The 15,396-nt window shown below is 54.8% G+C and overlaps 2 protein-coding genes across 4 annotated transcripts in view; one reads left to right on the forward strand and one right to left on the reverse strand.

The window, feature by feature from the left end:
• Positions 1-2,147, reverse strand: part of NUDCD1 (NudC domain containing 1) — a 31,214-nt gene extending 29,067 nt beyond the window's left edge. For both annotated transcript variants that reach the window (XM_078875938.1, XM_078875937.1), the window contains exon 1: positions 1,777-2,147. In XM_078875938.1, the coding sequence (XP_078732064.1) occupies positions 1,777-1,888 (112 nt within the window). In that variant the 5' untranslated portion in view covers positions 1,889-2,147. The remainder of the gene's footprint in view (positions 1-1,776) is intronic.
• A 517-nt stretch (positions 2,148-2,664) lies between these two features.
• On the forward strand, positions 2,665-15,140 carry NAGPA (N-acetylglucosamine-1-phosphodiester alpha-N-acetylglucosaminidase). 2 transcript variants are annotated; one of them, XM_078875939.1, is made up of 12 exons: positions 2,665-2,864; positions 5,833-6,055; positions 6,233-6,510; positions 7,228-7,382; positions 8,122-8,230; positions 8,734-8,862; positions 9,516-9,721; positions 10,240-10,287; positions 10,726-10,854; positions 11,629-11,751; positions 12,270-12,339; positions 13,578-15,140. In XM_078875939.1, the coding sequence occupies exons 1-12, from the start codon at positions 2,743-2,745 to the stop codon at positions 13,813-13,815; spliced, it is 1,830 nt and encodes a 609-aa protein (XP_078732065.1). In that variant the 5' UTR covers positions 2,665-2,742; the 3' UTR covers positions 13,816-15,140. The 2 variants fall into 2 exon arrangements, with proteins under 2 accessions (XP_078732065.1, XP_078732066.1); XM_078875940.1 differs by lacking the exons at positions 11,629-11,751; positions 12,270-12,339; positions 13,578-15,140 and adding an exon at positions 11,415-11,620.
• The last annotated feature ends 256 nt before the right edge of the window (positions 15,141-15,396 follow it).

Consider the following 15,396-nt stretch of genomic DNA (forward strand, 5'->3'; position numbering starts at 1 on the left):
AGGTATTCTATACAGTTTGTTCAATGTTATCTGACTGAATGAAAGGCAGAATTGTGTTTTTAGAGTTGTTCACTTCTGCTTGAGTGGCTTATATTTGCTTACATTGTCAATTGAAAAATAAAGGTAATTGTGACAATGAAAATTGTTTTATAACAGTGTGTATTTCCACGTAACTTTTGTGGTTAAAAAAATGTCAAAAGGAACTATTGGCCCCCGGGCATCTTCACTTTATCAAATGTGGCCCTCTTTGCAAAAGGTTTGGACACCCCTGGTTTAGAGCAAGACATCGAAATTTTGAGAAAGCAAATTTAGTAAAATTAAGAAGTGTAATGCAATGCACAGAGTCGTTGCCCTCCTGTTTGTCTGGGTGTGTGTCTCTCTCTGCACGTGTGTCTGCCTATGTTGTTTCCGTGTCTGTGTGTTCATCATTCATTCTTACCTGATGATGGTTGCTTGTGTTGCAACAGAAACGTCGTATTCTATTACTATTTGATTTTATTTTGTATGTGACTTTACCGAAATAACCAAAGAGATTAACACATTAAGCAGACAACACACTTACTTCTTCCCATTATGTCTCCCCACATTAAAAACTAAATTTAATTACATCCCATCAGCCACACACGGCCATCAGGGAGTGCATAATTTCAGCAGCATTGATTTAGTACAAGACAACTCTGGACCGGTTTTCAATATATGCAGCGTCTCAATCAGAATCCGGCATGTTTAAACGACTGCTGGTGAACTGCCAGAGATGTGTGTGAGCAAGTGTCCTCTGTGAGATATCGGTCCTAATTCAATGCAAAACTATCTAAATGTACATTTACAAAACATCTAACAGAGAGGTTTCCTTGCCTTTGAAAATCTGGCAGTTCACGAGCACTATATGTTTATCTTGGTTGTTTCGGGTCGATATACCAGGTCCCGCATATAACGAGGTTTTGAGGGGAGCTCTAAGTATTGAAAGCCATAAAAATAACCCCGAAATCCACCAGGCGGGTGGGAGCGTGGCACATTTATCAAATGTGACAGGGGTGAGTCCACGTGGCCTACCGAGCGAATCCCCCGGGACAGAAGCTAAGCAGGTGTAGCGCCTGGATTATGGTGCTTGCCTTGGCTACCGCCACACACCAGGGGCTGTTATAGACTGCGGGGCGATATCTTGGGCAGCACAGGGCAGTGCAGCGAAGTTGCATTGTTGTTGTTACTTCACCACCGCACTGGGCAGCGCGGTGGTGAAGTATGGTCAAACGAACTCCACGACACGCACAACAGCGGGGGGGGGGGGGGGGGCAGCGACCTCATCCAGCAGTGCGTTGACAAAGGAGCTGGACACACACGGGCATTTGAACAGAGGTTCACTCGTAGTCCCATCGTAGTTGTGTGTTGGCGTGAGAGGGGTGAGAGGGTAAGAGAATGAGGAGCGAGAGCGTGCGGGCGAGAGGGTGAGAGAGTGAGAGGGTGAGAGAGAGCGTGAGAGAGATGGTGAGAGGGTTGAGAGAGAGTGAGAGGTTAGGGAGTGAGAGAGCGTGAGAGAGCGTGAGAGAGCGTGAGAACGTGAGAAGCTGAGAGGGTGAGAGAGTGAGAGGGTGAGAGAGAGCGTGAGAGAGATGGTGAGAGGGTTGAGAGAGAGAGGGTCAGTGAGAGTGAGATGTACCATTGCTCAAGTGCAACTCGCAATGCCCGCTACTTGGCCCTGTACCCATCTCACAGAGTCCACCTGCTCGGTCCCCAGAGCAGCGGAATTAATCATCAGCTCACCAAGCGACTCGTTACCTTCTTGCAGCTGCACGCTGTAGGTGGGGATGGGGTCCAGGGAGAGTCGGTAGCTCTCAAAGTTGGGGTCTAGCAGGGCCCGGTTCACGGTGAGCGAGACGTTGACCGCCATGGTTGGCGAGCCGCTCGTCCGTCTCTCGGTGCGGCTGCTGAAGCTCGAATCGCTCTCCCGCTAATTTCTGGCGAGCTGCGATCGCGGCGAGGGTGGGACGCGTGGAGCCCCGCACACTCACATGGACGACTCACAGCACTTAGGAGGCGCCGATAAGTACCAGAACGCCATATTGGGTAGGGGGGGGGCTCGCGGTGTCGTCACGGACCTCCACCCCTTAGTAAGATGGCGATTTTGTGCGAAGATTGCCGGTGCCACCATCTTACTTAGGGGGTTCACCGCTGAAAAGCGTGAGGATTGCCATAGTCGCCATCTTACTAAGGGGGTACCACGCCCTTAGATGCATGAAGATTGCCGTGAGCGCCATCTTACTAAGGGGGTTCCACCCCGAGCCAGATGTGTGAAGATCCCCGTGACCGCCATCTTACTCGGGGGGGTTCACCGCTGAATAAGAAGCGTGAAGATTGCCGTGACCGCCATCTTACTAAGGAGTTTCCACGCCCTTAGATGCATGACGATTTCCGTGACCGCCATCTTACTAAGGGGGTTTCACCCCTTAGATGCATGAAGCTTGCCGTGACCACCATCTTACTACGAGGGTTCCACCCCCAGCTAGATGCATGAAGTTTGCCGTGACCGCCATCTTACTAAGGGGGTTCCACCCCCAGCTAGATGCATGAAGTTTGCCGTGACCGCCATCTTACTAAGGGGGTTTCACCCCCAGCTAGATGTATGAAGCTTCCCGTGACCGCCATCTTACTAAGGGCAGTGGGAGGAGGAGTTGGGGGGTAACCCCGGCGCGCGCGCGCAAGGCGCCCCAGTCGGGGCCGGGTGGCACGGCCCAGCAGGGCGACATGGTGGGGACGCGGGGGCGACTCTGGCCACGGGAGTTGGTGGTGGCAGTGGCGGTGTTCGTGGTCGTCGTGTCTCTCACGGTGCGGGCGCAGGCGGAGCCGTGGCGATCGGGGCGCACGGGGTGAGTGAACGCAACCCGGGCCCCCACCACCCCCCCTGTTACTTTCATTTAACAGTTTGTGGAGCACGCACACGGGCGTTAAGAGGCCAGCAACAAACAGCACTATCATAACTGTACTCTCTGGTTCTTTCGGTAAAGTCACGTCGGTATATAATAAATCACGACGTGTCGGGCGCATTCACACGCGCCCGTCATCAGGTGGGAAAGGACGCTCGTGTTGCGCCCGAAACGTCGTGATTTAGTTTATTTTCTACCGACGTGATTTTACCGAATGAACCACGGACTGTGGAGTCCTGCACTCACGAAAGCTTCAAATCAAGACGGCACCATGGGAACTGTGACAGGCACGAGTTGTCAACGCGCGTCTTGGTCTGTGCGGGTTGCTCATTGAGAGGTGGAGTGGAAGAGACGAGGGGAGAAAGACGAGGGGGGGTCCTTGCTGGGAGGTATTTGCCTGGACGTGGAGTGAACGTTCTGACCAAGACGTAGACCCAGGCCCGTGACGTGTGACGCGCCGACGACGACTCCGCATCTGTGTCGTGTTGCTGGTGGCCCGTGAGGAGCGGTGGGCGCAGTGGTTAGCGTAGTGCGCTATGCAGTGCTGTACTATGTACAGTACGTACTATGTACAGTACTATATACAGTACTGTATACAGTACGTATTATGCAGAGTACACCGATGGGAGTGAGTGGGGTCCACCGATGGGAGTGAGTGGGGTCCACCGATGGGAGTGAGTGGGGTCCACCGATTGGAGTGAGTGGGGTCCACCGATGGGAGTGAGTGGGGTCCACCGATGGGAGTGAGTGGGGTCCACCGATGGGAGTGAGTGGGGTCCACCGATTGGAGTGAGTGGGGTCCACCGAGATCGGAGCGGTGTCCGAACGGGGTGGTGGTTGCGAGCTGCCTCTCCACACACGAACTGCAGCCACCGTCAAGTCTGCTTTGAAGAAGGGCCATTGTCCGAAACGTCGTCTTCCTAAGTACGTGTCCCCCCCTCCCCACCAAACTTCCCTTGAGGGCAGTGTTGTTGACACATCCATTGAGTTTGTTACTTGCGCTCATGTACCAACGCGAAAGATCTCCCCGTTGTACCCTGAACGGAGGGCCCACACGGACACACGATGGTGGTGGGTGGCCGAGCACCTTGCACACAGCGTTGTAGTACGGTGGGTTTTTTTCTTCTGGAAGATTTGCTGGTTTATCCAGGATGTTTCTGTTGCGCGTCGCCGCTTTAAGATGTTCCCTGTTCATATTTAGTTTGTTGCGGTTGCACCCGACTCAAGAGCCGCATGGCTCACAGGGCTACATACTCGTACTCTGAGGTGTTTTCGGTAAAGTCACGTAGGTAGAAATAAATAATAAGAATAATAGAAATAATAATAGAAATAAAATCATAAATCACGACGTTTCGGAGGCAACACAAGTCTACGTCATCAGGTGGGACCGTCACAGCTAGATTTACTGTATCAAGTGAGGCAAAATTCCAAGAGACAAGCTCTTAAATACAAGTTAAGGGGGAGGGGGGAGGGGCTTATCTGAATGTGGTAGCCAGGGAATGGAACGTGTTGGGGGGGTGGGCGGGGCTAAAAGAGAACCATGGCGCACCGGGCTGCACCTAATACATGAAACTTGAAACCCCGCCAGGACGGGGTCACACATTCCCCGCTGGTCGTCGACCGCGGGCGGGAATCCAACTTGGGTAGCCGGGGTTGGAGCGCAGCGCGCGAACCACTCCCGAAACCGGAATGCCTTCATCCGGCAGTGGAATTTACAAACAAAAAGGGTGGAGGGTGGGGCGATGCAGTATATCCACACAAGTGTGCATCTTGTATAATGCGCTCGTGATTGTGGTGTGTATTTGTGTAGTGTTGCGTCGAATTAGAGGGGCATCCTGAGCTGTCAGCAAACATCTGGCAGTTCAATATTGGTTAAAGCATGGATCTGCTGAATGTCGAAATCGGTCCAGAGCTTGTGTTGAACCAGTTCTGCTGGTATTGTGCATTCCCAGAAGGCCGTGTTACTTTAAAAAAAAAAATTCTGTTGAGGTACAGATATGTGGAGGCGGATTATCCCGTTATTGTATAACTTACCTTCTTCACAGCGACGCTAAATGGCCGTTTTGTGTTGTACAATCTCATAACTGGAGCAACTGTTGCTGCCGATGTCGCTAATTATACGGCAGTGGTGGTTACTGGAGTCTCGTGGATAATCACGAGACCACGCCAGGCCAGGTCGACTTCCCCCCACCGCACAGCCCGGGACTGCAACGTGGCAGCAGCGTTCCTTCCCAGGGCCACTCCCCACTGAGGTGGCGTCACCTCACCTGTGTGTGTGTGTGTTCACCGTAACATCGGGGGTCATGCACACTGCGCGTGACCCCACATTCAAAAGTCGAGGGAGCAACAGCCTACAATACGTGCACAGAAACACAGGGAGCTGCATGTGTACCACCGTGGGAAGTTGCCGACGCGAGCGAAGTATACGTGGAGGCGAGCTCCTGTCAGTCGCGACAGCACCCAGCCTGGCACCGAGAGTGCTGGCTGAACATTATTCTTCCCGGGTCCCAGCAGGCGCCTGGAGATCGGCACCAGCTAATCAGAAGCCGATTTTGGTCCACCAATCGGACCGCTTCGATTTTTTCCACGTAATTGTGCTCAACTCTGATCGATTATTAACGTTTCTTGTACGCATTTTCACTGTAGCTGATGTATCGCTAAGGAGAGTGAACTTGGTGGGCCAAAGGGATATTTGGTAGTGCAGGGCCCACTCCAGCACCCCCCTTGTGGGAGCCAGATAGTTGCTTTGCGAGACTTTGAGAGATGGCGACGGATGGGGGCAGGAGGGGGTGCCTTCATCCAGCAGTAGATAGATCTTGGCTCATGATGATGATGGAAGAGACCGAATAAAGTCTCATATGATTCCATACCGTGACCCTTCATGACCCCGGTCTCCCCCGTGCCTCCTCAGGCCGTCCCTCGATGACGATCTACTGCTGCCCTACCCGGTGGGCTCCCCGCACGGAGCCCGCGTGCCGTTGCGCGTGGTGCGGCAATGTCAACCGGAGACCTATGGCAACGTCACCCACGAGGCGTGGCCTGCTCACCGGCCCGGGCCCGGCGCGGTCCACGGTCACGGTGTTATCACGCACCAGTTCGTCTCCGACATCAAAACTAGCGACGGCGCTAAGAAGGTAGTCGTGGTAGTAGTCTTCTTCATCATGTTCTTTCTTGTGGCACTTGAAAAGCAAGCAGTGTGAGCTTGGAGAAGAAATATCTGGAGTCTCCAGATGGAATCCATTTGCACCTCCCCGGCATTGATCTGTAATGTGAATGATGTTTCCCACGCAGTTTCCCGCCCCTCTGCGCAGTTCGTGTACGGCCACTGGACGGTGGTGGAGGATCCGGCGCGGACCCTGTCGGTGCTGGAGCCGGGAGGAGAGGGCGGGTGCTCGGATTATCGGCGCGAGACGGTGGCGGAGACGGCAGGGACGCGTCGCTGCCTCGTCTCCGCCAACGGCGGCTTCTTCCACCCGTACACGGGGCGCTGCCTCGGCAACATCGTGAGCGACGGGCACTCCGTGCTCGGTGCCAACGGAGTGAGAAACGCGAATTTCGGCATACGCCGGGACGGCACCATCGTCACCGGGTGAGCATCGCCGCGAGGTTAGGGCTAGCTGCTCATGTCGAGATCAGCGTAGAGCTGTGACTATAGACAGTTGGAATACAAATACAGTTCAGTTTTGATTTGCATAGCGCCTAATGCGACTTCTGATATATGAGCCACCTGGCTATCGCCCGTCACATCTTCTGTCAACGTTTATAATTCTTTTTCATGTAATGGACAACGCTAAGATTGTGCGTGTGTGTTAATGTGTGGTTGTTTGCCAAAGGTAATTGATAGTCCTGTCCGGCGCTCGGTAAGGAAAAGAGTTCTCAACTCCTGCATCATAACAAATGCTCGCTCCACGGTTCTGGTACTAACCCAAGGAATTTTTCTCTCTGAGTGTTGGCTTTTAAGTGTCTGAGGGACTTGGCACATTGTTTTTTTGCAGCAGCAATAGGAGTGCGATGTCTTGGGTTAGGCCCTGTGTGGAGCATCCTTCTCTACAGCTTTTTCTACTCACTACCTTGTGGATCTTCACCTTCAGATGCCCACGATCTGGATGATTTGGTCCTAGGCTAAGCATTCAATGTCTGTCTGTCCTCATACCATACACATGGATCATTATTCATAACAGTCCCCTGCATCTTCAGACGCCTGCAATAGCGCATGGCAAAAGTTTTCTAGAGTAAATTTTCAGCATGCGGTCTGAGCCAGAAGTCCACACTTGAACTCCGCTTGGGGTATGGTGGTATCTTGCAGGTACCTGTCGGACGACGAGGAAGAGGAGGAACAGGATGGTGCGGAGCAGAGCCCCTGGCTGCAGCTAGTGTCCGGCGTGGTGTGGCTGTTGCGTAACGGCTCCATCTACATCAACGAGAGCCGTGCCGTCGAGTGTGGCGACACCCAGGAGACCGGTGCGGCGCTGTCCCTGCTTGCCCGCCGTGGCGCGTCCCGTGTTCCACGTAGCCCCGGTTTCATCCCCCATGTGTCGTCTGCCTTGCAATGCTTTTCAGCCAAGGTTGAAATTGGTCAATGGCAAGCAGCATCCGTTCTTCCGTATTACTGTACTGTATTTACTGTATTACTGTCTGTTCTTCTACCTCTAACGGGGTGGGGGGGGGGGGCGTTCTGTCACGCTCATGAAGGTTATCCAAGATAAACCAATTTTTTTTCATAAAGTGGCTATTAGGGACCCCCACCCTATTGCAAACCGGCCGAACTTATTCAGTTGTTAAAGCTGAGAAACACTACCCAGAGCAGAGGTATCAAGAATGGCCTATGTGGAGGAGGCTTGTCCAGGTCGCTACTGGGCAGTTGGAGGTACCCACCCTTCAACAACCATGGCATGAGGAGGAGTGATGGTGACAATAAAGAACAAAGCACCGGGTGGCCAAATCCCAGCAAGTCGGGTAGTGGGGAGCGCAGGAGGTACATCTGTGAGTCATCTCAGCCAGTCAATGCATAACACCTGGATCTGTCCTGTGATTTCCTGCCAGCAAGCCTTGGACACTTCTTTAAGTGCACCAAGCCTGGCACAAGCGAATGGCAGTTGTGTGGATGTATATATGTGTGTCTGTAGGTGCTCGCTAGCAGCACTTTGCCGAACCGTCTGCTAAGGCAACACGGTGGGGATCTGTGTCTCTGTTCCGGCAGGCACGTTCGACCGCTTCATTAGCGTGGTGTCGGCACGCACGGCCGTCGGGCACGACCGCGAGGGGCGCGTCGTCCTCGTGCAGATCGACGGCCAAACGGACGCACGCGGGTACGAGCGCGGGTGCAGACGCACACGTGGGACTGCCGCCTCCACTGCTCCCACCGCCACCACCACCACTCCCACCGCCACCACCACCACTGTTCCTACCACCACCATTCTTACCACCACCATTCCTACCACGGCCGCCATCTCTCCCACCACCACCGCCTTCGCTACAGCCATGGTGAATCCGCGGCCTTGATTTAAGAGCTGGGGAGCAGTAGTATAGCAGTTAGCTTGCTACGCTCACAGTGACGATTATCGGAACCGGGTCCTGGGCCTCCACGAGGTCGACTCAGCCTCAAATAAGTACCTGGTGTAAACACCACTTGGGAGACAAAGGCAGCCGGGCGTGATGCTGGCCACCCACCCGCTCGTGCGCCATGCCGGCCTTCATAAGTGGTCGCTTACAGCACCCCAACAGTTTGTTAACCTTATCTGGTGGGTCTTTGTCTTTTATTAAGAGCTGCTCATTGGTTTTCAATTCCATGTGTCGTGTCTGTGCCATCCAGAGTGAACCTGTGGGAGTTCGCCGCCTTCCTGCAGGCGCACGGTGTCATGAACGCCGTGAATCTGGACGGCGGGGGCTCGGCGACACTGGTGCTCAACGGCTCGCTCGCCAACTACCCGTCCGACCACTGGTGTGTGTGTATGTGTGCCTATGTATACTTCCTGTAAGGCGTTACCACTCTGCATACTTCATGCTGGTCAGTGTGCGTTGGCAAAGGTATGGAGTGTTGGTGTTGGAGCATAGAAGTACAGTACTGCAATGGGTTTTGCTGCCCTTCCCTCTGCTGCCCACAACGTAATCATCGCAAGCCCTGTGCCAATCCGTGCATGGTGATCACCCACCCACGTGCTATGCGGGCTGAGCCCTGATTAGCTTCTCATGAGATCGGGTGGGTCCTGGGTGATTGCGCGATTATAACTTTTTGACAGACATGGAACGGTTCTCCCCTGCCATGATTCTAAGATTTGTCAATATGGCTTTGATTCAAAAATCTATTTAATTTCTCCCTGAGCGGCGCACGTAGAACGTATCATGGCTACGGGTTTTTTAGAGAATCTGAACAGCTTCCACGAACCAGCCGTTTGCACGAGGAATTAAAAACACAATGGGTTGTTACCCACTCACTATGAACAGTCGACCCCATGCTAGCACATCACTTCTCTTTCAAAAGCTCTTACATGCAAACACAATCACAATTTTACAATACCACCACACACACGGTCCTCTTTGATTGACTGTCGCGTCATGATGTCCCCGCGTGCGTGCGCGCGTGTGTGTGTGCAGTGCGGAAGACCCCATGTGGCGTTGCGCGCGCCACGTCTCCACTGTGCTGTGCGTGCATGAGCCGGCGTGTGCGCCGCCTGGGTGCGGCGAGCACGGCGAGTGTGTGGCCGGGCTGTGCCGGTGCCGGCGCGGCTGGGTGGGCGCTGCGTGCGACGCGCTGCTCTGCGGCGCCGGCAACTGCAGCGGCCGTGGCATTTGCACGAAAGGTACCGCCCGGCCCGGTGCTCGGTGGAGGCTCCCTTAACGTGCCCGTCTGCATTGGCGGGAGTGATGTTGTGAATGCCTGTGGCCAAATTGAGATGGAGCGGTGACGCATTTGTTATTGCGCCGCCCTATGAACCCAGTGGCCTGAGTTTGAATCCCGGTCCAAATTAACATCGGTGGCGAGTGTTACGTCCTCCTCCCCCGCTTCATCAACCCGCACTGACCAACCTGGTGAGGAATGGTCATATAACCACACGCACCACCGATTAACACGGTTGGCTACGTACGTTGCGAAAGAAGTTCAGCATCAATAAATACAATAACCCTTGAAACCCGAATGGCATGCGATGACCCTCAGCCAGCAGTGGATTGACAGTAAGGGCAGCACATGTACGTGATTGGGTAGTGAGCACGTTAGCCTGCAGTAGGCCCATAATAAACACATTACGCACTGCCCGGCCAGGTGCTGATGTAATACCTGTGCACGTGTGTGTGGATGTGTGTGCGTGTGTCCCGGCAGATGGCTGTGTTTGTGACGCCGGGTGGATGGGTGAAAACTGCACAACCGGTAAGCGCTGCTGCTGTTGGTGCTGCTGCTGCTGTGGGGGGCACAGGTGATGTATCGACCAGTCATCTCAGTCAGTCGACCCATGGCACCTGGGTCTGTCCCGTGACCTCCTGACACTTCACATGGCCTTTACGTGCACATAAGCGGCATCGTGACGTCACCGCCACTTAGTGGTGATGGCGGTTGTTGTTGCTGCTGCTAGTAATGGGATTTACGGCCGTGTTTGTGCCATCGAGAGAGGGTTTTTGCTTTGGTTTGGTTGTACCTGGAAGAAACCTGAACTGATGAAATCATTCCTCACACGGAGTGAAGAAAGCACTCCAGATCGATGCAGTCAGCTCTTGTGTGGCGGTGCAGAGTGGATCGTTAAATTGAGATGGATAAATGATGGCCGAGTGTGGTGGTGATGATGATTATGTCGTCCCCGCTGTGCGCCAGATTGCCCCAAGGGATGGTTCGGGGGCGGCTGTGCCCAGCGGTGCGCGTGTGCGCACGGCGCGACCTGTGACCCTGTGAGCGGGCGCTGCGGTTGTGCGCGTGGGTTCCACGGCGCCCACTGTGACGCAGGTAGCGCTGCACTCTCGCCCCAACACCACCTTACACCGCACCCCAACACCACCCTACACCTGCACCCCAACACCACCCTACACCGCACCCCAACACCACCCTACACCGCACCCCAACACCACCCTACACCGCACCCCAACACCACCCTGCACACGGTCCCCTCTTCCTCGATCCAGCCTCTCATCTTCACGCAAACCGCAACTACTCGATCTAGAGGCAAGTCGGTCATAGGCTAAGAAGAAGAGGAGGTCTTGAGCTTGGACCTGAACAGGGACTTCACAGCATGGAAGGCTGATTGAGTGTGTGAAGGACAGTAGAGTGAGACGAGTGGGAAGAGATAAGGGAGTGTGTGGAGGAGAGTAGAGTGAGATGAGTAGGGAGAGATAAGGGAGGGTGTGGAGGAGAGTAGAGTGAGATGAGAGGTAGAAGAGTGTGTGGAGGAGGGGAGTGGAGTGAAATGAGAGGGGAGAGGTGAGCAGGGGTGAGTCCGTGGATGATGTTGAAGGCGGCGAGTGCAATCTTCATATTAATCCAGCATTGGATTGGTGACGCCTCTGCAGGGGAGGAGTCTGGCAGCGGCGTTTTCGACCGTGTGGAGTTCGGAGAGGAGGCCTTTGAGGCCACGCTGCTCTCACGACGCAGGACACTGACTTCCTCTCTGCACACTTTTTTACGGCAGCGGTTTTTGTAAAATTATCAACAACTCACCGAGTGTGTTAAACAACTTGATTCATATACCCTTACCTGTCCCCCCCCCACTCCCATGCCCTGCAGAGTGCCCTCCGGGCCTGCACGGCTCTGGCTGCACCCTCGAGTGCAACTGCAGCCACAGCTGCACGTGCGACGCTGTCACCGGCAACTGCACCGACGACGCCCTCCCCAGCAGCATCAGCAAAGGTGGCGGCCCCGGCAAGGCCCCGTTAGGGGGGAGCAGGAGCCTTCGTGTGACCACCCCTCCGGCCACACGTGGGCCCCCACTCCACCAGGAGAAGGGGTGACGACGATGGCGACGATGGCATCGCCATTGACCAGCGCTGTGACGTGGCCGAGCGATAGCGCGTTCGCCGCTTGTTACAGCGGTTCGAGACCAGTGGCCACCCTGGTGTAATGCTGCGACGGGTGTATTAACGGTTAACAAACTACGGTGCCGTCTGCTTCACGGCAGACGTGAAAGACCCGACGGGGCTGTTCGGACTTTGCCAACTTTCAAAAGATTGCTCGCAATTGACTTAAACCACACGGTAACGTCATACCCCAATGGCAGACTAATACCCGTCTGTGAAACACAGGCACCTGTGTGGTAGTCTCGTGTTATGAGCCAAATGTACTTAACCGTCGTTGATTGAATTAAACTTGCCACGGGTGGTTGGTTGGGTTAACTCGTAGTGGCTCGCTGTGCTGTGCTCCCCCTGCAGTGTGCTCCTGCCTGGCGCAGCGTGCGGTGCGGCAGGGCGCGGCCGCCAGCCTCTCGCGTCTCGCTACGGAGTAAGTGCCGCTGCGGCGGCGCCGCGGATCCCCGCACTCGACATCGCAGCATCGAGACATCGGCGCTCGTCTCGCGTGTACAAACCCTGCAGAGCCAGTGGTGGAAATTCCACATTCCTATGGCGCGGTCGAGTATATCTATAGGAAAGCCACTTGATTTCCCCACAAAGTGGTGCTCGTTTCATTGACCCTAGGAGAGAGATGGTGGACTGAGTGAGCAGCGAAGCAGGATATGACCTCACGCCCATCCGATTGGGAGCCGCTCGCTCTGCCGCTGAGCTCCCTGCTGCTCCCCATTGTATTAAATGCATGTGTCCATAATTCCGCTTAGAATTTGAAAATGAAAGGGAGAAAAAAGTGATTTGTGATACTTCACCATGCTGGTTAGTTCATGTTGGTGAAGGGGGCTGGGGTAGATGGTGCTTGGGACCAGTTGAGGTATTGCCACTGAGGTTAGCCTTGTCCGGGAATCGAACTCGGGTAACTGTTTTCATAACACAGTGCACTAACCCACTGCGCCATCACTACTCCGCTCTCCTTAATCCATTTGCCAACATCATTGTCATGTGTCCCACCTCGTTAGCGTCGATGGGGATTAATGCATTTCCACCATGAAGCCGGTATCACTGCCTTCCTCAGCCTCCACAAACTCCAGCCACTGTCTCCATAAACCGGTCCTAAAGATCTTGGATGCTTTTCGCCATCTAACATTGAGCCATGTGGCAGAAGAGGAGATCCTGCTAGATCTCCTACGCCTGTGTCTGTCACCCTGGGTTCCCGTCTCCCCCAGCTCCGACTTCCTTCCACTTGAGCGCTCTGCATTGCCCAAGTACGGGGGGGGGGGGGGGGGGGTGGCATCCCGTGCCGGGAACAAGCCCAGCACGGGGCCCGGCCGCTGGCTGCTTGTCCTTCACTTTGTCTGCTGGGGCCGTGAATGCATTTGTGAAAGTAAAGGTGCAGACCCTGCGGTTGCTTGCTCACACCACTGCTACAAGAAGGATGTGCACTACTTTGGCCTATTCTGCCACGATGGTCAGGCATCTTGGGCGTACCCACACTTTACCCCACCACTTGCGACTTGATGATCACCTGACTGATTCATACTGCTGGGTGGACGGAGTCGGTGGAGGGAATTTAAGAAATGTCCCCCCTTGTCTGAACTGCCGCGCCGGGACATGCAACCGGCCCAACACGCGATGATCTAATTCCTCCCCTCGCCGTTCCGTCCCTCCGCCCAGCCCCTGGTTCGTCTCCTCCGCGCTGGCCGTCCTGGCGGCGCTGCTGGTGCTGGGAAACGTGCTGCAGTGGTTGGGGCCATCCCGGTGTCGGCGAGCACGCGGGCCTGGGCGCTACGAGTACCACGCGCTGGTGCCCACCGCCAACGGCCGCCAGGCCCGCGAGGAGGAGGTCAACACAGACGATGACGAGGTGGAGGCCTCCGTGGTGTCGCTTACGGGACCGCCAGGGGTCACGTAGAGGTCGGTTACATTGGGAGAGGGCAGGTGAGCGGGGCGGTCACATGGTGCTGAGGTAGGGTCGCGCATTTGCTGCTGATTGATGAAGTTCGTGGATTGAACCCAGTAGTAGGTGGTTTCCTGCTTGAATGAGCATTGAGGCTGTGCTCATCTTCTGTTTACAACCCTGAGCCTGTGGTGTAAATTCTACATTCCTATGGCAGGGGTGAGGCTATCCATATGGTTGTATTAATCGTGAACACGCAGTGTACTTCACGATGGACGTTAAAGTTCCCGTGAACGTTATTCAACAAAAGATGAGGCTGTGTGTGGCAGCTCCGCCATTCGAACTCGCCAAGTTTGGTAACTTACTCGCAGTTGAGGTCGTGTTGCCACGTGGCAAGATCGCTGCATGCCAGCACACCAATGCCCACTTGCTGCCTGGTGCTATGCCCACCTTTTGCTGCGCAGGAACAGATGGTGGCGGAGGGTGGTCCCCCTTGGTGCTGTATAAACGTCACGCGTTGACGATGCCTGCAATTTTATTGGAGGTTGCCTGCCCAGTTGATTACCAGTTAGGGATGGCTGATTTAGATTTGGCCAGATTTTAGCGACAGCCATTGACATTTGCCATCGACGATCACTCTTGTTAAGTAGCCCTGGTTTAGCGCGGCCTTCAGCTCCGTCAGATGATGGAATAGCGCACTAGGCCACGGCAGCTCCGTACCAGTTATGTCTTCCGGACTCGCATTTCCATGCCAATGGGGGGATGCCATGGTCTGTGCGGGAAGTGCACGAGTCGTGGGCGGAGCGGTCGCGAGGGCGATTGCGCGTTCCGCGAGCGCGCTGCGGGTATTAATTTTGTGGGATGTGGGAGCCGGGCGTTGCGTCCCCCTTCATGCGTGCGCAGAGCCTTCCCTGCGGCTCTCGCGCCATGCGACGCGGGAAGAGGTGGCGACGGATGTGTTGAGGTGCAATTCTTAACTGTGAACGACTCGCCGCCGTTTACAATCGGTTTAATATAATTGTGCGGCATGCTGTGACGTCAACGGGTCGGGTCTGTGGCCGGCAGGCAGAAGCGTTCGTTTGTTTGATTTTCGTTTCCCAATGATGTTCCCCGGCCGGTTGTGTCGCAACACTTTATTGATCTACGCACATTGCTCATCTCTTGGGACTACGAGCCAAGGAAGGCTGGGCTGGGCGGATTCCGGGGGACGAGCAACACGGGGACCAAGCGTCTGCTGCTGTTGTGTCGGCAAGTGCCTCGTGGTTTGTCCGACGGTGGAACTCGCTGCATCCGTGGAAGCGTTTCACGGGCCGTGATGAAATAAACGTTCCGGCGCAGGACGTCGCATTGTCGTCGATTTTGCCGGGCGGTGAGTGGATGACGAAGTATGTATGTATGTAGAACTTCTTTCACACCGTACGTGGAGGTGCGGGGAAAGTGTGTTACTGTGAGCCTCAGTGGGTTTAGCACAGAGTGGATGAGCAAACCACCGATTGGAGGATAGAGCTGCCGTAGGTGAGAGGTGATGCAGGCGTGGATGTCTCGATGGAACATCCGGATGGGATGAATCGGAGTAGAGTCCACTCCTCCCCTCTC

Source organism: Lampetra fluviatilis, chromosome 42 (genome assembly GCF_964198595.1).
Source record: "Lampetra fluviatilis chromosome 42, kcLamFluv1.1, whole genome shotgun sequence".
Lineage (NCBI taxonomy): Eukaryota > Metazoa > Chordata > Hyperoartia > Petromyzontiformes > Petromyzontidae > Lampetra > Lampetra fluviatilis.